Here is a 25,605-nt window from a genome sequence, read left to right on the forward strand (position 1 = left end):
AATTTTCGTATCATCAATACCGACCCGCTCCGAACAGTTGAAGCGGGTGTATGCTGTACAGCGTTGCCACAGTCCTAACTCTGGAGTGGGCTAAAAAATAGTAGGCCTACCAAATTGAAACAAAAAGGGCTGAATTCACTATTTTATACCAGTGTAATACATGGTTCTTTATTACAAAACTAAAAGAGATAAACAGGCACGTAGCCACGATTTCGTGAAGAAATGGGGGGTGGGATTCCATGACATGAAATACTGTGGTTAGCACACCAGCTGCTCGATCATTCTAAACTAGTTTACTGGCAACATATGTTGGTTTGTAAGGACAATAAAATGAGGATATGTTAATAAGTATTTTGATAACAAACTATGAAGAAATCTCGAGTAAAAGAATAATAAAAAAAACTATTGAAAATGATTTTACAATATCTATGTTCCTTCATCTGTTCATTCAAATATAACTATTTTCTTTTCATTATGACCTCAACTATTATATAAAAAAGTACATATCCATTATTATAGAAATTACATATCCTATAATGTCTTGTAAAATATTTTAGAATATCGGCGTTCCTTTCTCTGTTGAATCAAATGTTAACAAAATTTTCTTTTCACATAACATTTTTGTTTTTATTATTTACTAACTACTGTCTGCTCCAAATGGCAGGTTAAAGGAGCAGTAGAAAATTGTTTCTGAAATAACATGTTTGGTAACTGCAGAGAAGTGATGACGAAAAATTATTTTTATTTTTAGTCTTTTTTATTATTTTTAACGCTCATTCTTCTTTTATCTCGTTTCTTCTGTTTCATCTTTTCTTATTTTTTTATTTCTGGTTTCGAAGGTGGGGAAGTCCGGACCCCCCCCCCCTTGGCTAAGTGCCTGGAGGTAAAGTTCTAGAACACTGCCCCTTTGAAAGTAAAAACCAAGAAAGTGCTTTTTTTAAAAAATTACTTGCAAAAACATCCAAATAGGACCCTGAGCAACCATGGAAGTAGATGAAACTTTGCTCGCACGTAGTATAATAGGGGCCGTCAATGTATTTTTTTGTGCTATTATCGGTTTGGCAGGCCCGTAGCCAGCCTAATTTATTTGAAGGAGGGGACAGAAATGAAGACTAAGGGAGCAATGCCAAAGACATCAAATAACACCATAAAATTGTACAAGTATAGGCCTACTTATTTATTATTTACAGAATCTGTATTTATTTTTGAATTATCTAAACTATTAAATTTTTGTTTCATTTTTGTGTGCTTAATACAAGCTCTTTGGGAGGTACTTTGTTTCATATTAATAATTAAAATTGACGTATTTATTTTTAAAACATTAGAACAAAACTGTATTACAGCAATTTTAGGTTATATCAATACAAAATAGAAGTACGTTTTATTCAACGTTTGCACACAATTTTCTACCTTCCAAAATAAGAGAGATATTACAGTTTATTAATATTCACAACTGACGTTGTGGACTATGATACTGTTGTTTGAAAGTGCACCTGGTATCTTTGGATTCTTACCATGGTTGTAATAATAGGGTATGGTTTGAAATCCTTGAAATGGGTAAAGGCAATGGAACATGTTTAGTGCATCTAGTAGCAAGAAACATAATTTTACACAGAAATGAGCAGAATTCACAAAGTTGAATTTAATTTGGTAAATATAATTGCAACCAGTGGCGGCGATTGAACGTTAAAAGTGGGGGGAGGGAGGACATGATCTGAATATTTGTATACCAATGTTATTTTTCCTGGTTGTTTCTAACACTTTGTTTGACGAAAGGTTGTATAACTAATAGGATACTATCTTTTCAGTTAAAATACCGTATATCATATTTCATATCTTATTAAGTAACAACAACAAGACAAGAGCAACAGAAGTAGGTACTAGCTCTTTGCACTCTTAAACAACTAAGTTTAAGAAGAAATTTGATTCCTTGCTCATCAACATCTTAACATTCTGCCTGGAAAATTGTTTGATCAGAATTATTTAATAACAAATTTGCAAAACATATACAGAAAGGACAATATTAATCATAGTAATGAATAATGACGCTTGTTTCGTAGAAGTTACATTGAAACTGGGATTAATGCACAACTTTATTTTTAATTCCACACATATTGTTATTACTCTTAGAAAATCAATGACAGTGAATACTACAAGCATATGCTACATTAAAAAAAAATATATACTTTTGCAACTTCCCGAAACATGTTCTTTGCTATTAGGTGCAGTTTTCACTTTTTTTTTGGACCACATCAAAACACGACGATATTTAGAATCACTCTACACTCCAGTTATACAAAATAATCCTAAAACCTAGAATTATGTTGAATTCACTAAATTTAATTGTATATAACTTGTACACGCTTAAACACACAACTTCACTCGTATGCTACACTGCAAAACAATGAAAAAGCTAGTTGTTTCATATTACTCTCTTTTTAATCAATATTCCTTACTATTAGAAGGAAGAAAAGACCTTTTAGGAACTGTCAATTTCTGTGCAATTAAAGAATAACTTGTGAATTTTTTTTTTTTTTTTTTTTTTTTTTTTTTTGCAAAATGTTCTCTCAATTAGTTTCAAAGCGGCTGACTAATATATCGAGCCCTTGTAAGAAGAAGTGAAAGTATGCTGGAATTGTGCTACAAAAGGTTAACTTTTGAGTTATTTTCGTGTTGCTTTCTTAACTCTACCGGAAGACAACCGACGCACTCATGCAACGGCAAATATTATATGGTAACATTTTTTCGATGAACCAGTAATACATACAAAAACTACATTTCTAAATGAAACTATATAACTTAATGGGTTACTTCAAAAAAGTGGGGGGCAACTGCCCGCCTTTGCCCCCCTAATCGCCGCCCATGATTGCAACAATATATTGTAATATTTGCAACAATTTCACTGCTTTTTAGTCAGTTTCAAAATTCTCTTTAGAGTTATTTTTAGAGGGGGCAGTGCTCCCTCTATCCTCTTCCTGACTACGGGCCGACGTTTTGGTGTAGAATCTTTGCAATGACACATAAATTATAGACTTACTTGAGCATACGCTGGGCTTGTACAGAATATTCACACTTAATTCAACGTGTGTGTGTGTGTGCTTTTTCTTTTTCTTTTTTTTTAAAAAAAAGATTTTAAGCTAAAATTTCCACCACACTGCTTCTTTCTCGTCTCTCCTTCATGCCCATCGCGGATGCGCGCAACTAGCATAATCTGTTTCCCGGTATAGTTCGAATTACGAATTTTCCACACAAAGTTCGTAGCGTTTTGCGGTGCAACGTCACAGAATGAATGTTCAACAGAATTTTTTAGGAGTCCAACACACAGTATGAGTAACGTGAGATGTAGGAAAAGTCTTACTGACACTTTTGGAAATGTGACAAGTATTTCTAAATGGTGCTGAGTTGGGTAGAATTGTACCAACTTTTTTACGAAAGGGGCTGAAAATGTCAGTCTGGTACCAACAGGCTGATGAATGACAAAAAGGGCTGAATTTGGTACAATTCTACCAAATGTGGCAACACTGATGCTGCACAACGCCAAAAAATCATGCATTGGTGAACCGAAAGCGCAAACTGCCGCAAAAGAGTAACGCAAAACTAAACTCGGCTAGAAAAGTGCGACAAAAAGTACAGAAACTTAATGGCATCAAAGTGATGTCAAATCCGTCATATAGTTATGACCTTACCCCTTCGGATTACTGCCTGTTTCGGTCCATGACGTCGAAGTAAAGAAGATCGATAATCAAATAATAACATGTATCTGAGATCATCTTTGAAAAAAACGAAATGAAATTAGTTTAACGTCCTACGACAATGACCTATAGGTTAAAGGAGACATATCATTACTGAAAGCGAATAATGATGTAAATAAATTTTGTGCTCCTTCATCGGGAACCGAACCTGGGATCAGTTGCACTAGCCACAAGATCAGTGGGAACTTAACCTCTTTCTCTTTCAGATCAATTCATTCCCTCTCATCATGATCGGTTCTTGGTGTGGGTAAGGAACCAAATACAACTACTTTAGTACTCTTCGTATTTTTGGATCAAAAGATCCAATCATGCACGCCGACTACGTGGGTGCTCCAGGATTCCAGCACCCACAAGATTTTTAGTTTGGACCCGGCTTTGAACCCGTTTCTGTTGCGTTTAAATCAGCCGTGTTACCGACTGAACTAGGGCAGCCCCAACTTATCCTTATAGTACCGGAATATTTTACTTTATCACAGCACAGGCTTTTATGACAGTGTTCATAAAAGATTTTAACTAAAAATAAATCAATCAAACATTGAGACTTCCCTGAATATATACAGGCTAACACGTCCTGCCATTGATATGCATCCACATAAATTTTGGAAAGTCGGCGCCGTCAAAAATTTTCTTGAAGGTCTTCTATCTGGACATTGACATATAGTGTAACCAAACCCAAACTATCACTTAACTCGGTATGATGTACTTGTTCCGTAGAAAATACGAAAACTAGATTTACGGACCGTTTAAAAATTTTGTAGTCCCTGATCCAGAAACTAATTATTGGCCAAGATTGCAATTTATTGATCCATTTGTTTTTCTTTTTACTAAAATTCTTGTTTCCTTTATGCTCTACAGTAACCGGCATTGCGATGGATCAGTTTTCAGAAATCCTTCTTTCACCTATTTGTTATCTGCATTATCGTATCCAGTTTATCACATTATCTATGGTGGGCAAAGGCAGACGTCGACTGAAGGGACACCTACGACTTGAGAGAATTCGGATGGTATTTCTTGGCTTGATATATCCAAATCAGTGGCGTATTTAGAATTTTGTTTCGGGGGAATGCACAACACGTAAGTAAGCACTTATATATTTCCTTAGAAATGATAAGAAGGATTATAGTTGTACGGGGAAAATCAGGAGGCCTTGAGCCCGATAGCTACCCCCTAAATATGCCACTGATCCAATTGCTGAAATATGTTTGAAAAAATATTTTAATTGACATTTTATATCAAAGTTTTACATTTATTTTTGAAGTTAAATATAAATTCAATACGTATTTTAGTGGAAAAACCCATTTACAGGGATAGAGGCTGCGTGTATTGGAAAACGAAGCGTTGATATATATATATATATATATATATATATATATATATATATATATATATATATATATATATATATTCATTCATTTGCTGTGAAGTACGCAGAATTTTATCAATGGCGAATTCAGGTACTAAATCTCATATCCTTCCAGAACAGGCGTGAGCTGTCGTCGGTCATACTGCATGAAGGTTTTCCTCATTCAGACCAGGAATGCCGGTACCTAACATAAGATTCTAGGATGCTTCCTTCCTTTTCTGGATAGTGCGCTCGACTAGTGATGTCTTTCCTCATATGCGACGGGTTTATGGCCTTTGCTACCGGTGATGCCCAGAACTAATACGTGATAAATAAATTAATAAATAACGCGCCCATAATGTACAAGTAAATAACGCATGATTTCTGTATATACAAGGTGCGGCCAAAAAGTCTTGAGATAACTGTAATTTGTAAAACACAGATCAATGTTAATATGGATATTTTAATATTTATTCATTAAAATACACTCCCCTTTGATCGATGCACTTGGTTGTACGTTTCTTCGTCGTCTTCATGGGCTGTAGAAAAAAAAACAGTTTTGAGAATGTTTCGAAGCTCCTGTATCACGATGACCCAGGAATAATGAAATGAGGTTTTAAAAAAGTTACCATGTGTGCCATCTAGCGGCTGACATCGTACCTACGAAGCCAAATGGTTTTTGTAACGTAACTGAGTTTCAACCGTTCTCAGTGTGACCACCGCTAGTACTTTCGTATTAGACCTAGTACATTTTACAATATTTTAGTGTTCTAGGATGTTCACCAACAAATCTACTACTTTTCTCCTCCTCTTCTTTTCCCATAAATACATTTGGCAGAGGAAAAGGAATCTCATGAAAATTTGGCAATGGACGAAAATTTCACTGTTCCTAGTAACTTTTTTCTGCCTGTTATTTTTTTTTTAACAGTGTGTTTAGTACAAGAGCGGAAGTGGGTCGTAACTGTCGTCTGGTCGCCTCCTCCAACTAATAAATGACCACAGTAAACAACATTCCATAATTGGTGATCCATTTAAACAGTAGGCTATTAAGGAATTAAAACTCGATTTCCTCAATACACCAATTTTATGATTCTTCTTGTTTTCTCCCGACATCCTTTATATTTGACATACTTGTGTTACTTTAGCGTTTTTACAGTGAATTCTAATACGACAATTAAGCAGGGATTCCGCCAACATTTTTAGTTTGTGGGTGTAAAAATCAAAATTGGGAGGGGGTAAATGGTTTGCATGGTTTGTATCGAATTTCGACTGTAAAAAAATTAAAGTTGAAGGATTTCCAAGAATGTGGGTAATCACTTCCCCGCCCGCAGGGGAGAGGGAGCTCCCGGACTCTTGTAATAAGATATTAATCTCATAAAATATCATAGATAGGGCGAAACGGAGCAAGTAAAATTTTAGTACTTTTCTCCCAGATCTAGTACTTTTTTCTGCATAGGTTAGCACGAAATATTTTTGCTGAGTGGTCACACTGGACCAGACGGCTAAGAAGTCACCAGCGTTGCCAGATCTAGCATAATGATGCTAGATCTAGCATAATTTGCACGTCTTTAGCATCTAGCATCTCTTTTAGCATCCTGCCCAAATCTAGCATAATTTTAGCAAGTTTATCAAAAAGCTGTAAAACCTGGAGATGAGAAAGAAGTTGGTCGTGGGAAGAAAAACAACGGCAGAAATGTATCCTCTTCCATTGATTCATACAGTCGGTAAATCATACAGGCAGTCTTATTTTCCGAAGTAAGTTAAAAACGACTTTGGGCTTTTTTTTTGTGGCTCCACCCAGGGTTTTCTAATCCTTTAACTCCGAGGCATGGGCGGAGCTATGGGGGCCATTCTCCCCCCTAACTTTTTGACAACTTCACCATCTTTATTTCTGACTTCATAATCATCTTTATTCCTGAAATGAAAGGTTCGAGACCGACCAAAAATCTGCCCCTCCCCCCCAGCAGAAAATTCCCAACTCTGCTTATGCTGCGAAATAATTTTCTTTTAAAATATGTAAACAAACACTTTGCATTCATTTATACGATATATACGCCATTGAGTCTGGCAACGACTGCGCTAATTTAGTTGAGTTAAAGTTTTGGTGCGTGAATTATTGAGTTCTATCCACGCATTCTTGCTCTCTGTGTATTTTAAGTTACGTTATCGTATCTCAACTTCGTTTTTTTTTTAAACTGCTGAATTAATAATTTTGAGGATCTAGCATAATTTGGCCGAATCTAGCATAATTTCGATAAGGTTTTGGAATAATTCCGGCTGTGGGTCTGGCAACCCTGGAAGTCACAGACTACAATACAATTTTGTAGTCTGCCGAAGAAGTGGTGCCTAATCACTCTATGGCTAGCAACATGGCGTTTTGTGCAGGGTCGATAATAAAGCGGTGTATAGCAACTACTTCTAAAATGTCCGGTCCTATTAAGGAAGTAATTGTAATAGGTGGTGGCCTTATGGGATCAGGCATAGCTCAGGTATGAAATATGTAGAACATAGTGTATCGCTCTTATTTTGCATGTAGAAGCGATAAAATGAATTTGGGTAATAGTATACATGAGAACCCCTAATCTGCGTTTCTTCTGTGTTCTATTACCACTTCTACATGAAATACCATAAGTTTTCTACGTAGTGCAATAGTAAGAAGTATCCATCTGCACAGGACATGCGATATGCGTTAAATTTCCCCCCCCCCACACAGTCATACATAAAGTACAAGGGCACTACACATGCAGATATAGGCATATATTCCGAAGTTGGGCGTCCGCTTTCGTCAAGTTTTTTCACTGTTATCTCCTTTCCACACTTTCTGCAATTTGTTATTAGGTTCATTAATCCGTGCTCTTCACAAACTTTTAAAAGATTTTGCTCGTTATCAATGTATTCCTTCACAGATGTTAAAACTGCTAGTTCATTGCCCTTGTACATTCGCCATATTGGTAACATAAATGCTAGTTTCTTTCCCACAATGCAACTGTTCGGTTACCTTGCGCCAAGTAGTTCCCTCCGCTCGCCATATAGTCCCATGTTTATAACCGCTTATATATAACAAATAAACAGATTTTTCGAGACTCTTATATATTATAAAGCACACAAACGATCAAATTATCCATATATTTCCTGTAAATTTTAAAGATTTCTCTGGAAACGGACGCCCAACTTTGGAATTTAACCTACAACGACTCACCAAAGGTAGTCATCAACCTGGTTCGGCTAATAATATAAATAGATTTCGAGTGGTAGTAATTGTTTACACATTAAAATATCTTCTGTGATTACATTTACTAGTATTCTCACCTTTAATATTGAAATCACAAAACGATGATACGTATTAAACAATTTTATTCGTTGATTTTCTTTGAACGAATATGCACATAGACTGTATTGCAATCGTACATGTTTGTTAGGTATCTATCAATAACAACATAGCAACTCATTATCCTATAATGTATATTTCTTACATATATTAGAAACATTCTTCTTTTGTTATTTTTAAATTAACATTATATCTGGTATAGTGCTTATGTAGAAGCACTTTCTGCCCAAAAATACAAGTAATTATCAATTTATACAAGTATCTCGTTGTAAACCCCAGATATAAAGTACAGGTACGTTCTTTTTTATTTTCGTATCAGTCGATAAGTAAATAAAAGTCGCTTTGTTACCCCCTTTGTAAGTTCGTACATACTCAATGAATAATCCCTAAAAGTATGAGCGTCCTGCTCCTTCGGTAACTGATGCAACTTCATGTATACTATATCCGCGTTGGCGTCTATACTACACAAAAGCGCAACAGGTTAGTCTTGGTCAACCGTAGGCTTACATACTAAAGTGGAATCGGTACTAGTTTCAGACATAATAAAGATTGAGATTGTTAGTTGAAAATTTAATCTTGACTTAAGTTCCGATAAGCCCCGCCGGGCCAAACCTATGTAGGTATTACTCGAGCAGACTGCTCTCCCAAATTTTCACTCATTTATTGCATTTCCGGTTTCTTGTTGCAGAGCATGCACTAAATGAGGAGCTAATGCGTAAACCACGAACCAACTTGTGCTAGGTGGCCACTAAAAGCACGAATGCTATCTAACCAAGTCATGGCAGGAGCGCAGCGGGGGGGGGGGGGGGAGCCGAACGATAGGGTGCGTTAGCGACGGGGGCTGATGCATATACTAGGCTAATGGGAAAATATATACCTGCGAATTTAGAAATTCCCAGTCCATACACACTTCCCTACAATACGAACTCCAGTCACTAACAGTTGATGTGGTTATATCCAGTTAAATTCCTGCTATTTCATATCTTGGATATGGCAAAATGCACCAACGTATTTCAAATGCCAATATTATCTCTCCAGTTAACTTCGATTCTTCAAAAAAATTACCTTTCACAGCTGATACACGTGTATTACACTGTCTTCCTTCTTGCTTTTACGACAGTAAAAAGTGCATGTATTGCCTCTCTTCTGAATTTTTACTTCTTTTCCACACTTTGCACAGTTTTTTTTTTTTTTTTTTTTTTTTTTTTTTTAAATACGTTTTAACGCTATGACGCAGCAAAAACTTTATAATATTACGCTCTTTATCGCACAATTCTTTGTAATAGAACCATATATTAGCATTACATCCATTGCTAACACAAACAGAACATTCCCGCTGTTTATTTCCACTTTTTCGCTTTCTTGTATTCTTCCGCTTCAGCAAATAGTTACACTTAGAATACGTTCACTACCATTCAAAATATATTTCTTTGAAATTACTTATATCCACACTCGTCTTCTTTTAGGAAAAGTATTTGACATCGTATTTTATCTATAAATTTTGTTTTTTGTAGAGCCATCTGCTCGAGTGAACCCCCTATGTAAGTGAAAGGAACCAAACTTAGCCAAGCTAAAGTAAGCTAATTTAACCTTAGTAGTCAGGTTTTTACTTTGGCTGTTTCATTCATTTTTTCGGTTCTTCGATTCAGTGATTTGGTGTTTCGGTTCCGGTTTTGAGAGTTTACCTGCTCCACTAACTTGGTGCTGGTATCAAGTCATGTGGTACGTGTTGTGCAGTTGATTTATTTTTTTATTATTATTATTATTATTATTATTATTATTATTATTATTATTATTTTTAGTTTGAACGGGGAATTATGGATATGGTGTGACATCATCTCCTTTTGCCGTCTTTAGTGTTTCACGTGGTTAGTTGTGGGTGGGGTGATTCGTTTCTAAGCTCTTAGTATGATCGTGGTGTCAGTGTGAAATGCGATGTAGGGCTTCTTTTTCCCTCGATAAAGGAGTGATAGGCTATGATATTTAAATTTTTATAGGCTGTGGAAATTAGTGCGTGAAACTGATATTGATACTTATAGATTTTGTTGCACTGTGAAATTATTGGACCTTAAGAGGAGTTGCAATGTTTGTTAAAAAGAGAAGCAGTGCAATGGTTGTATTAGTGGATCTAGGTAGGAAGTGCGTGAGTTTCTTTTACTTTGTCTCATGTTTGTGTCTGGAGTTACGAGGTGTAAGAATATTATTCATGAATGTTCATTTGGCCCTGTATTGGTTGCTGGAAAGGTTACCCGGTGTTAGGTAGTGGTCAGTGGAAGCATTTGATTTTGAACCATTCTTATAACTTTGTGGACGTTGTAGGTAGGGCATGTACGGAAACTATTCAGCATTTTTGGTGTCATTTGAAGAGGAGTTGAACTAAATGTAACAAAACTTGAAATGCATTGCGTATTAAATAATAGATGAAACAGCAGCAAGAATCACTACACTTTCATAATTAAAAAAAAATAAATAAATAAATAAAATAAAATAAAACATGAGGGGGCAGGCTCCCGTAATTACCCGTTGAAATGTAAAAACTACATCTAACGTAGAGTGGAAACTCCACTTCAAATAAAGCAACAGCAAACGAAATCAAGTGAATATTTTACAATTACAAAGAAAATAATTAAAATTAAAATATCTGATATTTCAGTACTGCGTGTACAATTTCGCAGCGTGCTTCATTAATACTTTTGCCCAATCCTATACCCGGAACTAAATTTCCTATTCCATTAATAATATCCAAACTGCAACATCATCACTTCTGACCCACGCGTGCAACTCAAACTTCTCTTCAAATGTCACCCAAGATTCTCAATAGTTTGTGTATATGTCCCATTACAAAGGTCTACAACGTTATAAGAATAGTTCACAGTCCGTGCTTATTCCAGTAAGCCGTGCTTAAAACAGAGCCAAATGAATATTCATAAATAATATTCTTATACCTTCTAACTCCAGACACAAATAGGTAACAAACTAAAAGATTCTCACGGTAATCGATTATGTCGAACTCAATAGCTGTTGCTCTTTTTAACAAGTACTGCAACTCCTCTTTAAGGTCCATAACTAAATCTATAAACATCAATATCAGTACCGCAAAAAAAAAAAAAAAAAAAAAAAAAAAAAAAAGTTTCATATCGCTCCTTTATTAAATATATATATATATATCCCGGCACCACAGTGAGAGCCTAGAAACGAACCACCTGCAGCCACAACTAACCACGTGAAGTATTGAAGACGGTGAGACAAAATGACGTCACACCATATCCATAATTCCCCGTTCAAACAAAAATGCATCAAGAGCACATCATCTCGTACCACATGACTTCATACTAGCAATCAAGTTAGCGGAACAGGTAAGCTCTCTAAACTGGAATCCAAATATCAAATCACTGAATTGAAGAATGGAAAAGTGAATGAAGTGTCCAAAGTAAAGACTTGCCCCTAATTAATCTATTCACAAATAATTATTGTCATTTTGAAAAGCAAGCTGGTCTTAACAGAATAAATGGCTTAATAGGCACTATTTTCACTTAAAACCATTTACTTCACAAAGAAAGATAGTAATGTTTAAAAATGTGTTTTGTAAGTGGCTATTCTATAATTTGTGTTGTAAACATAGTATCTGTGTTCTTATGTATATATAAGTATTGAAGTGCCCGTTCTTCCCACAGGAAGAATAAGTTTATGTAAAGTATTGGAATCTATTCTTTCCTGTAGTATACGTACGGGGGGTAAATTTGGATGTCATCGGCGTGGTTACTATTCATCTCATGGATTAGACACTCCCTAATATCGAACGTTTTATGTCACCCTCGTCCCACTCCAGCCCAAACCGATAGGGCTTAACTTGAATTTCAGCGGAGTCCGAAATGTTACTAATAATCGGAACGGTTCCAAAAACTATATTAGATTGGACACTAATATAATTATTTTCATATGTTACCCTTTCATTCTTTCACCTCCCCTTGCCAAAAGCTTCTAAAACCTAAGTTAAGCCAGAGTCTACTCATCAAAGTCGGAGCAGTAGTCTGGAGGGATTAGTCTTTACTTTGACGAAGAGTGACTGAACCGATTCATCTGACCCGGACAGTTCAGGAATCATTTCCCAAGAACGATTCAGTTCATCAGCGCAGTCTAGGAATTAGTTCTTCGGAACAGACAATCTGTTACTCTTCCCCAAAACTCAATCCTAGACTACTCCGGAGAATAGAAAAATATTTGGAAACTGCTCCCAAACTGCTCTGGAAACCGGTTCAGATAAATCAATTATTAAACAACTGTAATTCACAAGTTCTCCAAAAGTGGATCAAAAAACAGCCACAGATAAAACTAATATACTTCAAGTTAAGTGAAAACCAGTTTCTAAACTAACCTAATCCAAACTATCCATAATGTTCAACTACGATATTTAATTAACAGCTAAAAATTTCAAAATAAAAAAAAAAGGTTAAATTTGGACAGCTTGTATTCGGAAGTACATTGGGGGAGGCTGTCGCCCTCCAATCCCCTAAAATATTGCTGGATAAAATAAACCTTATAAAAATATATATCTCATAATTTAAAAAAAATGCACAAATGCAAAACAAATCAAGAATAAAAGTAATATCCAGCATGCCGTAAAAATTGAAAATACCTGTTTACCCAAAGCGCTGTGCCCTTTCCAGCAATAATAGTGTCAGCTGATTCTTTAACTAGAGTTTCTATGCAGACCTCCCGATTAAATGTCAGCCAATCGGAAACAGTTTTAGTACTTAATGTTCGCTATACCAGAATATTCATGAATAATAAACTCATAATTACTGATTCCGCACACGAAAAAATAAGAACACTTGCCCAATACTCAAGTTCGCATGACTGAAAAATATTCCTTTCCGCACAGGCGTCGATTTATTAAAGCGAGCAGAGTTCCTGTTATTACAAACAAGAAAAAGCAAAAAACGCCCACTTTTACCATACGTTAGAAATAGCTTCAGCCTTCTACCACAACTATTACAGGTTTTCTCTAACTCAATTAAACCACACAATGCTGCAAAGCGATAGGAATTAATATCCGAATCTAATACAAACTTAATTAAGAAAGAGAAGTTCAAATTCATTAAACGATTTTTCAATCACACGTGCTAACTCTATTAGCTATGAAACGAGGTGAGGTGATTTTGAGTTTAACGTCCCGTTCAGCAGCGAGGCTATATGAGACGTGGACCTACTGATTAACGTGGAATCCGAACCACATGAGCTCCCGCCGGGAATCGAACCCGGGTCTCCCACGCCATAGGCGCGTATAGCTATGAAACGAAAATTCAATCACGCGCTTACGTGCATTCCACCAACACACACTAACTACAAGCAGAAGACAGAACATGTGACATGACAGTAGCAAACTACCATATAATTGTACACAGACATCTAGTTCAAACAATATGAACAATATGAACTACCTCCAATCTATCTTTCAACCAAAGGCACAAACAGTTCCATGAAGTGACAACCTATAAGAACCGATTCAAGACTGTCCAAGTCAAAGTAAAATCTTGGCGAGTTAGCCGCCAAACATATTTTTACCTGTCATTCTGTTCTTTCCCTTGCCGAAAAGATGCCGAAAACATAAATTATGTTATGGTATGTTCACAGACGAAAAACAATGAAAATCGGCGCAGTTAGTAGTAGTTCGTGGATAGAATAGAGTATTTTATTGTCATTGAGCTTTACAAGCAATAGACAACGTCCAAATGAGATGTACATATAGATATATAGGTGTCTATAAAACAAAAGAGAAGAGAAAGTATTCATAATATACAAACAATCATTTGCTGGTTAATAGTGCAATAAATAGTCTAATAATATTAGAAATAGAATGACTTTGGAAAATACGATACAGTTTCTACACATTCACTGAACTCTTCAATCAAATAAAATGGATTTGCTATTAACCAATCATATAATTTTCTTTTATAAATCTTTAACGGCACCTGCTATATGGAGGTGGTTAGTTTATTGAACAGCTTTGGTCGTTAAACTAAATAGCTATTTCTGTATAAATTAACAGACAAATTCTGACCAAAGCATATATTAACTAATAAATAATAGCGTTACAGTTTCGGCAAATTAACTTTGCCTTCATCAGACACATTATGAAATACAATTTCTAAGATTACAGCTTATATAATTCTTAAAATGAGAGGAGGTCATTCCATGAACCAATCATATTCGTCCTTTCCTTTAACAATTTTTGATTAATACATATGCAACTTTTAATGATCAACTTTCACTTAAGAGCTAAACTTTTAATTGGCATACCTGTGTATGAATAACTTTCACTTTTGAAAAACATAAACTTTTAATTGTCTATCCGCTGTTCAATACACCTGTTTTTACCTCTTCTTCCTTCTCTGTTTTATCCAATATCTTTCTCCATACATCATGTATATTTAGTCCGCTATTCCAATTCATAAGTTTCTCGCTTCCTTCCTTTCTTATCCATTCTGCCTCTTTCCATTTTTTTATAATGCTTCTTTTCTCCTTTTCCAGTCCCTCTACGCCTTCCCAGTCTATTTCATGTCCTGTCTCCCTTACATATTTATATATAGCGTTACTATCTCTCTTCAATCGAACGTCGTCCCTGTGCTGTTTAATCCTTTCTTGTAACCTCTTTCCTGTTTCTCCTATATAACTCGTATCACATTCTTTACATTTAATTCTATATACAACCCCTTCATCACTTATTTGAATCCCTGTTACCTTGAAAGAGGCAGAATGGATAAGAAAGGAAGGAAGCGAGAAACTTATGAATTGGAATAGCGGACTAAATATACATGATGTATGGAGAAAGATATTGGATAAAACAGAGAAGGAAGAAGAGGTAAAAACAGGTGTATTGAACAGCGGATAGACAATTAAAAGTTTATGTTTTTCAAAAGTGAAAGTTGATCATTAATAGTTGCATATGTATTAATCAAAAATTGTTAAAGGAAAGGACGAATATGATTGGTTCATGGAATGACCTCCTCTCATTTTAAGAAGTATATAAGCTGTAATCTTAGAAATTGTATTTCATAATGTGTCTGATGAAGGCAAAGTTAATTTGCCGAAACCGTAACGCTATTATTTATTAGTTAATATATGCTTTGGTCAGAATTTGTCTGTTAATTTATATGAAGTTCCAAAGCTAGAATGAGTGGTATTCAACTATTCCTGATCTTCGATAATCTAGTAAAGGGTACATCAATTTTCTTACACCATCTAGTATTATATGTATGTACTTCGTCCTTAAGTGTCTTATTAGCAAGGTTTTGCTTAGTATAAAGTAGCACTTGATAAATATACAGATTAACTACCGTCATTGTCTTAAACCTGGTAAATAATGATTTACAGTGTTCTTTATCATGCGTTCCAACAATAATCGTGATAGCTTTCTTTTGCAAAACTAGGACATCATGTACTTGACTACTGTTACCCCAAAGGAAAATACCATATCCAATTATACTATGAAAAAATTCAAAGTATGAACTTCTTATAAACTCATGGGAAATTGTATCTTTTAGTTTTCTTAACAGAAAGAGCATTCAGGAGAGCTTGGTACATACACATTTCACATGTTTTTCCCAGGTTAGTTGGCTGTCTATACATATACCAAGAAATTTAACCTCATTTTCATCGTAGTTTCCTTTATCATTGCAGTGATTGAGACTGAAGGTTACTTTTTTTTTTCGTCTCGATTAAGGACAAAACCATTTTTAAACCATGTCGCTTCTGATAATGCGCCTTGACCTTCCATATATACTTCGTCAAACCATGTCTTTATATTAAGTAGGGTAGTATCATCCGCGTGTAGAATTGATGTGGCATTAGTATTTGAAGGTAAATCATTTATCATAATTAAAAGTAGTACTGGATCCTGCGGTCCCCCGTGTTTGAATGCATATTGTTAACACTATCTATCTGGTTACGTTGATTTAAATAGCATTTTACAAACTGCTGCTATGGAAACCGTAATACGCTAATTTATCACATAAGATTTTATGATCTACATAATCAATGCCTTACTTAAATCACAGAATGTCGCTAAATCAAAACTGTTATTTTCAAAGACTTTATATATATTGTTACATTATATATACTGTTACATTAATTTGGCGTTTGTGTCACAGAGTAGGTGCAGTATATTAAGGCTAAGGTTAGCTCAGGGTAGGGTAGATTAATTAGGTTAGTTTAACTTAGTTGAGTTTGAGCTAGTTTAATTTCGATAAGGTTCGATATTCCTAGATCTATTCTGCGACACACACACACACATGTATAAATATGTGTGTGTGTGTGTTGAATATGATCCAATTGCTTCCCCTTAAATCATAAATTTTCAAAGACAGTGAGATACCCTTCGTTTATTATAAAAGAAGGGTTAAGTTTCAAAGTTAGTCGTCCTTTTCTAGCAAAGTTTGAAAACTTAACGGGAAGAAATGAATAATTTACATGTTTGTGTGCTTGATAATGTATAAGGATAGCAAAAGTTTTGTTTATTTTCTTATGTAAGTGGTTCTACACATGGAACTATTTGGCAAGGGGAGGGAACTTGTTGCCGCAATGTTACTGCATGATAGGATTGTGGGAATGTAATGAGCATTTGTTTTGTAAACATGGCTGCAGGTATACACACACGCAGCCATGGATATAAGATAACATTATTACAATTTGTGAAATAATAAAGTGATAATCAGGAAAATCTATTGAAAGTAAGTAAAAGTCATGGCTTAATGAATCTAAAAATAAATTGTATTAAATGTAATAAGCAAATAACTGTAAAAGAAACTTGGAGAAAGTTGTACTTTTCAATTTAACGATAAGTAACATAACAAACGTGGTGGCAAAGTTCTAGAACACAAGTTCCCCTTCCCATTTATCTGTAATAAAGACAAAAGCAACGTGCCCTGCTGGGCTTTAACCCGCCTTGACTCGCTAACACTCGCTCGGCAATACTGTGTGAATTACATATTGAACTTTGGTACAAAGAGGATCCAATTACTACGCAGCTAGCCAACAACTAGGCTTTCGACCAACTTCGGAATAAATGTCTAAGCGAATAATTTATACTGTATACCAAGTTTCATCTTTCGAAGCTGACAGGACGGTCAGATAATCAAAATATTTTGAGCCTGCTATCCCTTCATGATACGCATCTTGAATGGCTTTAGTATCTCCACCGAATCCATCGACGGCTTCGGAGCCGTTGTAAACGACCTCGTTTATGCATATACACACTCTTGCTGAAATGCCTGCTGCGCTACTGCCCTGACTTGGTTAGGTAGCATTCGTACTTTTTATTGGCCACCTAGCACAAGTTGGCTCGTGACTACATCACAGTTACAAAGAACGATCCGTAATCACTACCAAGTGAGCCAAAGTCATTACTAAATTATTAATAAACTAAATAATACCCCGCATCTTAACCAAAGTAAGTGATAAGAACGTAAATTGAACAATGATCCGACCATGTATCAGAATCATCAAAAACGTTGCAGTAGTCTAGGACGAGTTCGCAGACAAACATTCATTTTTAGATAGATAAGACTTGCCTCTTTGTCCCCTTAAAACTAGATTTTCGAATGCGCTTTGACACGGGCCCATTTACTTTAAATGGAGAAGTTATGTACCAACTCTCATCTTCCTATGTTGAGAAGTTCATTGTGTACTTAATTTTTCGCATAAATTTTGAAACCTCGCTCTCTCCTTAGTATATGCATTTAATCAAAGTAAAATGATAGAAATCAGGTTATGCCATAGTCCGATCCTGTGCTAAGTATAGTCAAAATCAGTCCAGCTGTCTAGGAGGAGAACGCGGACAAACATTGTTACATTAATTTTATAAATGAATATTCTCCCTCCCCCCTTAAAACGGGAATTTTCAAAAACACTGAGGCATTGTCCGCTTATTTTAAATGAAAAATTAATATGTTAAGTTCCATTTTCTTAGGTTGAGACGATCGTGAAATACTCAATTTCTCGCATAAATTTTGAACTCTCGTGTCCCTCTTCAGCATACACATTTTAATCAAAGTAACATGATAGAAAAATAAGCTAGGCAAAAGTCATGTGCGAAAAATCATTGACATCAACCCAGCGGTCTAGGAGTAGTTAGACAAACGTTACACTCATTTTTGTATAAGTTAAGTATAATTGTAAAAAAAGTGTGATTATCTTCTTCCTAGTCTCATCCGAGGGAAGAATAACCCTAATGATCCCCAAAATTGAACAACATAAAATATAGTAGGTAAGACAGTACAGACGAGAAAGTACTCCTGCGAAGATTGTAAATCCTTCAAAAGATCGTGGATATTTCAAACAAGTTTATTGATTGTTTTTCTTCAAGTCGATAAATTTTCTTGAAATGTCGAACTATTGAAGAATTTTTATCTTCACAGGAATATCTGCAGGTCAGTATTGTGATATGTACACATTTCGTTTAGTTAGAAATGTCTTATATAACTGAGAAATTAATCAGATACAGCTTTTTTTTGTGTGTGTCAAATATATTGTAATGTTTCATATTTTGTATACAGATATTTACAATATCATATGCTAGTTTGCCTACTGTACTAAATCGATATTATCTTTCGGGCAGTCAGCTCGGCTAAAGTAATTTAGCCGAGTAGCTTGTCTAAAATCTTTGAAATATTTTTACTTATCGTTACTATCTTCGAAGCAAAAGTTTAAATCCATATTTTAAGTAGAAATCCTTGTGAAAATATTTCAGTATCCAGGAAATTGTCGTTTAATTACCTCTTTTCTGTTTCTTTTTTTTAATAGTAGTGTGTCTTTTAAAGTATGAATTTTAAAAATGGTGTACATTTCAGGTAGCAGCCCAGGCTGGTAATCAAGTTACCTTGGTAGATCTTGATGAGAAAGTTCTTGAGAAATCTAAACAAAATATAGAAAATAGCCTCCAGAGGATTGCCAAAAAGAAATTTCAGGTAAATTTTGAAACTTAGGCCGTGTCCAAAAGCGCATAGTGTACACTTCGAGGATGCACACTCGAAGTCTACAAATGGAGTGCACACTAAATAGTGTACACTTCGTCAAACTAGCTTTTGATCCACACTTGTTTACAGCGCCTCATCGTGGTGGAATGTTGAACATTGATAACAAAAGAAGGGAGAATGTCGAAACATGCTTTTTTTTAATAGATAAGTGACTTTCCAGTTATATTAAAGATTAATATATCGTACAGATTGACAATATGGGGTAACCATAAAATGACTTAAGAGTTTCTTTTATGTATGCCAAGAGCTTCAGCTTTGCCGTATCTGCAAATATTTATCAGCATAAAAACCACTAAACTATTGGCGATGTTCTATTTTATTAGGCATGCTTGCGCGAGGGAATATTTATTAATCCCCCGGAAGAAAAGTAGCACTGGTGGTTAGGGCGCTGATGACACTGTTGCGAAGTAGCTTAGCAATTTTATTGCAGGTGAAGGTAGGCAATTTGCAAGACCGTTAGGACACCGAAGGTAGCTCTATTTACAATAATGTGGATCAAAACTATTTTGGGAGAGAGTTCATATTGAGTGTATTTCCTTTATGTACGGTAGATACACAACAATGACACTATACTTGTCGTCGTTCTACTGTATTGCTTCAGTTACACGCATACTGATTAGACTATTTCTACCATATTGTGCTAATGTTGAAGTTCCTTATATGTTACTCTTTCTTTGTGAATATATAGATTTTACCCGTAAATCTTCAAAATAGTGCCTCCATATTCTTAATCTACACCAAAAGTTAACACTTACAAGGATGACAAGGAAAGAAGTGGTGGAGTTGAACAACAAGAGGACCAAAATTTACAGGAAAATGCTATTACTATGCTGTCAGTATGACTGTCACTGTCACTAAAAGCTGTCACTATGAAATACCAATTTATAAGGATCACGTGTACTCTTGGTGGATAACCCTAATTAATATAATATGTTAAAAAATATAAGAGTACTGTACATTGTATACACTTCAACATTTGCGTGCACTTCACTATGCTTTCGGCGCCGTACATCTTTCTTGAAATATACCCGCTGTCTCTCCTATATGCTTCCCACTACGAAAATGGTTACTCAGTAACGAAACAAATCCCCTCGTCAAAATATAATATAAAAGGCTACTATCAATCTAATAAGAATTTTATGAAAATTAAGAGACGGTTTTATGAAAAAATTCGGTATGCAGTGGCTCTCATCGTTCAACTATACGGAAGGAATTATTTGTTCATAATCAATTCATAATGGGTACCGTAATGGGATTATATAAATTAAAAGGAAGGCAAATCTTTACTTTGGTCACTTCATTCAATGAATCGTTCAATGAACCGATTCGTAACCAAGACTAAAAAGAACGTCCCCTGCGAGGCTCTAACCTGCCTTCACTCGCTGAAGCTCGCTCAGCAATAATATGTGAATTAAATATTAAACTTTGGTATAGAAAGGAACCTAGTTACTAACTTTATATATATATATATATATATATATATATATATATATATATATATATATATATATGAGCTAACAGGCAAGTTCTCGAAAACCGGAACCGAAAGATCAAATCCCTGAATCGAAGAAAAAACGAAATGGCCAAAGTAAAGGCTTACCAAGAGGAATTTGTGAAATATTTGATAAAAGTGGAGAAAGAAATTTTTGATCTGTATGTCACATTTTGGCAATTGTCAAAAATGCAAAATGTATGGTAATTGGTATATTACAGTCTTAAGTGCAAGGAAATGTGGTAGCTTTGAAAGGAATTTGTTTAGAATTAAAATTAGGCCTATCTACCTACGAATTAATATTTGTAGCTGTAGCTGTAGCTGTAGGTATAGAGAAATGAATAATCTAGGTATTCATTATTCTATGATAGAGCTTAACATTTTAATTCATACGCCATTAAAATTTGTCATTTACGTGCAAATAGCTCCATTACCGATAGTATAATTATTTCTATTAAGCTACATAAACCATGTAATATTTAAACACAAATGAATTTATAGCATTATTAAAGAAACTATTTGGTTACTTTCCCTATACTATTTTAAATACCATTGCATACTCAAAGAACGCAAGGTAAATACGATTGTTATTTGCGTAACATTTTTGTATTCCACTTGTAAAATCACTAATTTGTATATTTATCAAGTAAACTATTATTAGATCAGGCCAATATATTCACCTCAACAAAAATATTAAAAATATGTCTTTTAAAATTTTATTAAGTCACTTTGACATTATTGTTGTTCCTACGACGAACTCCCATCTCAAGTACGCAAGTGTGCTAACGTAGTGTACATCCTCGCACACTGCGTACTATGCACTCGCAAACTTGTGAACTTGGACCTTTTGACGCACACTAGGTGACGTCAGTTCCGGAAATAAGCGTACTTCGAATGCACACTTGTATCTTTTGGACACGGCCTTAGTATTATATATATATATATATAAATGTAAAATAGATACTTCTTATAAATAATGATAATAATAATAATAATAATAAAAGATACGCAGATAGGCACTAAAATCTAACTCGAAATAATGAAGATAAGCATGTAGATTTGAAATATGTTATTATTTAACGTAGTGCCGTTTGAAAAAAAAAAAAAAAACGTTAAGTTGGTTGACAACACAGACCTGTTAACCTTCTGGTATCAGAGTGTGTCAGAAAATGTTCTCTTGTCAGTATTTGGATAGTACAAAATTTCAGCGTTTTTCGTTCATCAGTTTAAAAGTTACAAAGGTGTATCAAGGTAAAGGTCTACCCTGTGTGTATATATATGCATATATTGTCCACCGTGTAACCCTGTGGTTTTAAACTCCGAACCCAGAACATTATCAAATAGAAATTTGTGCTAATCGATCAAAGTATCGATCATGATGTCAGTCATTGGTTATTGAAATATCCATTACTAGTTAATATATCGTATGTATGGCGCTCCATGAGTGATGTATTTACTAATGATGTTTCTTCCATTTTTTCGGTAAATGCGGGAAGTTTACTAATATGTTTTCTTAAACGCGGGTTTAAATGCACTATGTGAATATAGTTACTTTTCGAAATCAAATTCATTTTCATTAAATAAACAATTGTCATAACTTTTTATTACTTCGTTGTTTACTACTGTTCTTGTGATATACAAAAAATATTTATTTTTATTTCGTGTCCACGTAAAACTGTAAAGCCCCATAGTAATAACAACATTGATTATTGTTGTTCCTTCGTTACCGAAACTACTGTGCAAGACTTACAAATTACTGTAAAAAATTAAATTTGTTAAACAGTTTGTTACGCAGAAAGCAAAATAAACAATAAAAGTGCTTATATACACTAATCAGCGGGCACTGAGAATGCCACCATCCATTCCGGTGGAAGTCAAAGCTGTACATCTGCCTTGCATGGTGTCTACTGTCACTAGTAAAGCACGTGTTTTACTTCAATAGATGTGCTATTGTGTATTCTAATAGCAATGCATAGCCATGTATTAGAACAGTAATTTACACACACTTCATTCAAAAATTTCATATTATAATTAAGTTGGAATTTTAAATGTGGGATGTGTAGCTCTGGATTAGATTCGTTAACGAGTTGAGATTCGCTTGTATCTATTAAATCAACTATTATATTGCTTTATATCAAAACACAATGTGACAATTCTGATGTACCATACTTACATTTGACAGTTTGAAAGTAAGTTCATGCTGCCTTGCTCCTCTTGTAAATGTAACTCGTGATTGCTAGGCTCTTCATCACAGTATAAGTTTAATACAACGTAGAAACTCTTCAATTGTATGCTTCACGGCTACATCTCAGTTTGTTTTTCGTTTTTGATTAGTAGTACACCTTTCATGTGATGAAGTGTACTGTATATCGAAAGGGCTTATAAATATATAAATCAAGATATAAATATATAAATAAATATATATAAATCAATATATAAATAAAGATATAAATCACCTATATCTTTCCATCTTCACAGCACTTCCGTGCGTAATTTTCAAGATTAATAATATATAGGCTTGCCATAATTTTTTGTTGACTAACTGGAACACTAAGAGGGGAGATTAAAATATAGCGCAATGTTTATTACATTGCTACTTTTTTTCGATTACAGTATTGGGCACATCTATACGATATGATCCCCAATTAAAGCTAATTCCAAAGAGCTTGCCAGCCATTTGGCCAAATTCAAGCAAGCTTGCAGTGGACTGTCTGTCTGTTGGTTACATACATGCAATAGAGCAATTCTATTAAGATTTTTTTTTAAAACTATATTTTTTACTTGACTGCATCTTTCTCAATATGTCCTCTTTTGTTTTTATTTTGTTATAAAATTCACTGTTAGTAAGTCCAAAATTTAGTTACATAGCATCAATGCACTTACTGTTGACTCATGCATCAAATCTGTTATCTGCCCAAGCATCATGCATTAACGAGAAAACCCTTTGTACTGGAGCTGATGTTCCGGAAAGGCAAGAGATGTACTCAACTATCAGCTGAAGATTGCACTTTAGGATGTTATTTTCTTTGTATAGCTGAAAAATTTGCATCCATTCTCCTTCACTCGATAACTTTTTGTTGTTTTCATTCTCTTCTCTTTCCCAGGTTCCCACTTTAAAAGTCCAAATTTTTTAGCAATGACAACTTTGTCATAAAGTTCATCTATATTTATCATAGTTTTACCAACATTTTTTGTTTATCTTTTCCTCGCTTTCTTCTATATCATGCCAATAGACAATATTTTTGTTTATCCAGGCAAAGTCATTCGCATCACCAAAACTGCTCTCCCGATTTTCTATGTAAGATATGCACCGATCATAGAATGCCTTGAAGTCATTTTGTATGGTCATATAATCAAGCTGACTTTTTTTTTCTTGCATTTTTCAAAACACTTTTTTCACCAACAGGAACAAAATTACAGTTTATTCTTCCTTCCAGATTTTCTTCCAAATTTTGGAGTGCACCTGCAACATTAGTGGCACTTGATTTGTCTCTCTCCATGGCTAAAGATAGCTAGCTTCTCTGCACTAACTGGGACATTTCGGCAACCGGGCGGGACACCGCGATTACACTCTGAAACCGGGACGTATTTCAAGCCTCGACAACGTTTGGGAGGTGATTCCTGAATAAAACAAAAAGTATAGACCGACCTGGGCGCACAAATGCTTCCTTTCGGAGTTATAGGCTGCCGAAAACATGAAAAATTGAATTTTAAAGGTCTGTAGCTCCAAAAATATTGGACCTACGTATGTTGGGTCAAGACTTCACTTAGCAACTAATATGTGCCCTATCTAAAAATATATGTTTCAGAATCCTAAGGTACTCACGCAGCATTTTTTGCAGAGGGAGTTTGGCTACAGGCATATAACTTGTAGTACTTACTAACTACTTTATAAAAATTGTTGCGGAAATACCGCAGGATTTTGAAGCATGGATATTTGGATAGGGCACACACTAGTTCCTAAGTGAAGTCTTGACCCGACTACGATAGGTCCCATAGTATTGGAGCTATGGACCTTTAAAGTTAATATTTTCATGTTTTCAGCAGCGCATAACTCCGAAAGGAAGCATTTGTGCACCCAGGTTGATCTATACTTTTTGTGTTATCTTGGTGTCAGGAATCACCGCCCAAACGTTGTCGGTGTTTTGAAACACCTTATATATATATACTAATATTACACAGAAATATACGGAAAACTAATAGCCTGTTTAATAAATAAGCACAACTATTGCAAACAAAGACCAATGTTTGGATTTTTTGTTTCGAAGAGTAATTTTTCGTTACTCTGAAGAAAGAATGGAAAAGAAGATTAGGCTCATAAGGAAAATAATAAAAAGAGAAGAAAGAAATAAAAAAGGTTGGAAGATTGGCTACTCCAAGCACATAGGTTATTGGAAAAAGTTTAGGGAAAATTAAAAGGTGTTTTCCCCTTAAAAAATAAAAGTACTAATTAAAAATGAGAAGATGCATCGACTTTTTACAGAAGTAGTGATCGTTAGAAAAAAAATTTTCGAAGATTCTGAATGTAGTGACAATTAAACTAGGTAGAACAGTTAACCGATTAGCAAAATTATTTTACACACCATGTAGAAAATAGTGGCATATAGCAAGTTTTCTCTAGGTATAGTTAATCTTACATTAAAAAAAAAAAAAAAAAG

At 34.8% G+C, this 25,605-nt stretch overlaps 1 protein-coding gene and 1 long non-coding RNA gene across 3 annotated transcripts in view; one reads left to right on the forward strand and one right to left on the reverse strand.

The window, feature by feature from the left end:
- Positions 1–25,605, reverse strand: part of LOC145662797 (uncharacterized) — a 91,183-nt gene that overhangs the window by 8,166 nt on the left and 57,412 nt on the right. The window lies entirely within an intron of this gene.
- The window catches only part of LOC145662795 (hydroxyacyl-coenzyme A dehydrogenase, mitochondrial-like), a 45,521-nt gene continuing 27,319 nt past the window's right edge, over positions 7,404–25,605 (forward strand). The window contains exons 1-2 of one of the 2 annotated variants that reach the window (XM_081728682.1): positions 7,404–7,583; positions 19,270–19,386. In XM_081728682.1, the coding sequence (XP_081584808.1) occupies positions 7,452–7,583; positions 19,270–19,386 (249 nt within the window). In that variant the 5' untranslated portion in view covers positions 7,404–7,451. The remainder of the gene's footprint in view (positions 7,584–19,269; positions 19,387–25,605) is intronic. The other variant, XM_081728681.1, reaches the window with a different exon arrangement.

The sequence above is a fragment of the Thermobia domestica genome, chromosome 10, assembly GCF_964235325.1.
Source record: "Thermobia domestica chromosome 10, izTheDome1.hap1.1, whole genome shotgun sequence".
Taxonomy (NCBI): Eukaryota; Metazoa; Arthropoda; class Insecta; order Zygentoma; family Lepismatidae; genus Thermobia; species Thermobia domestica.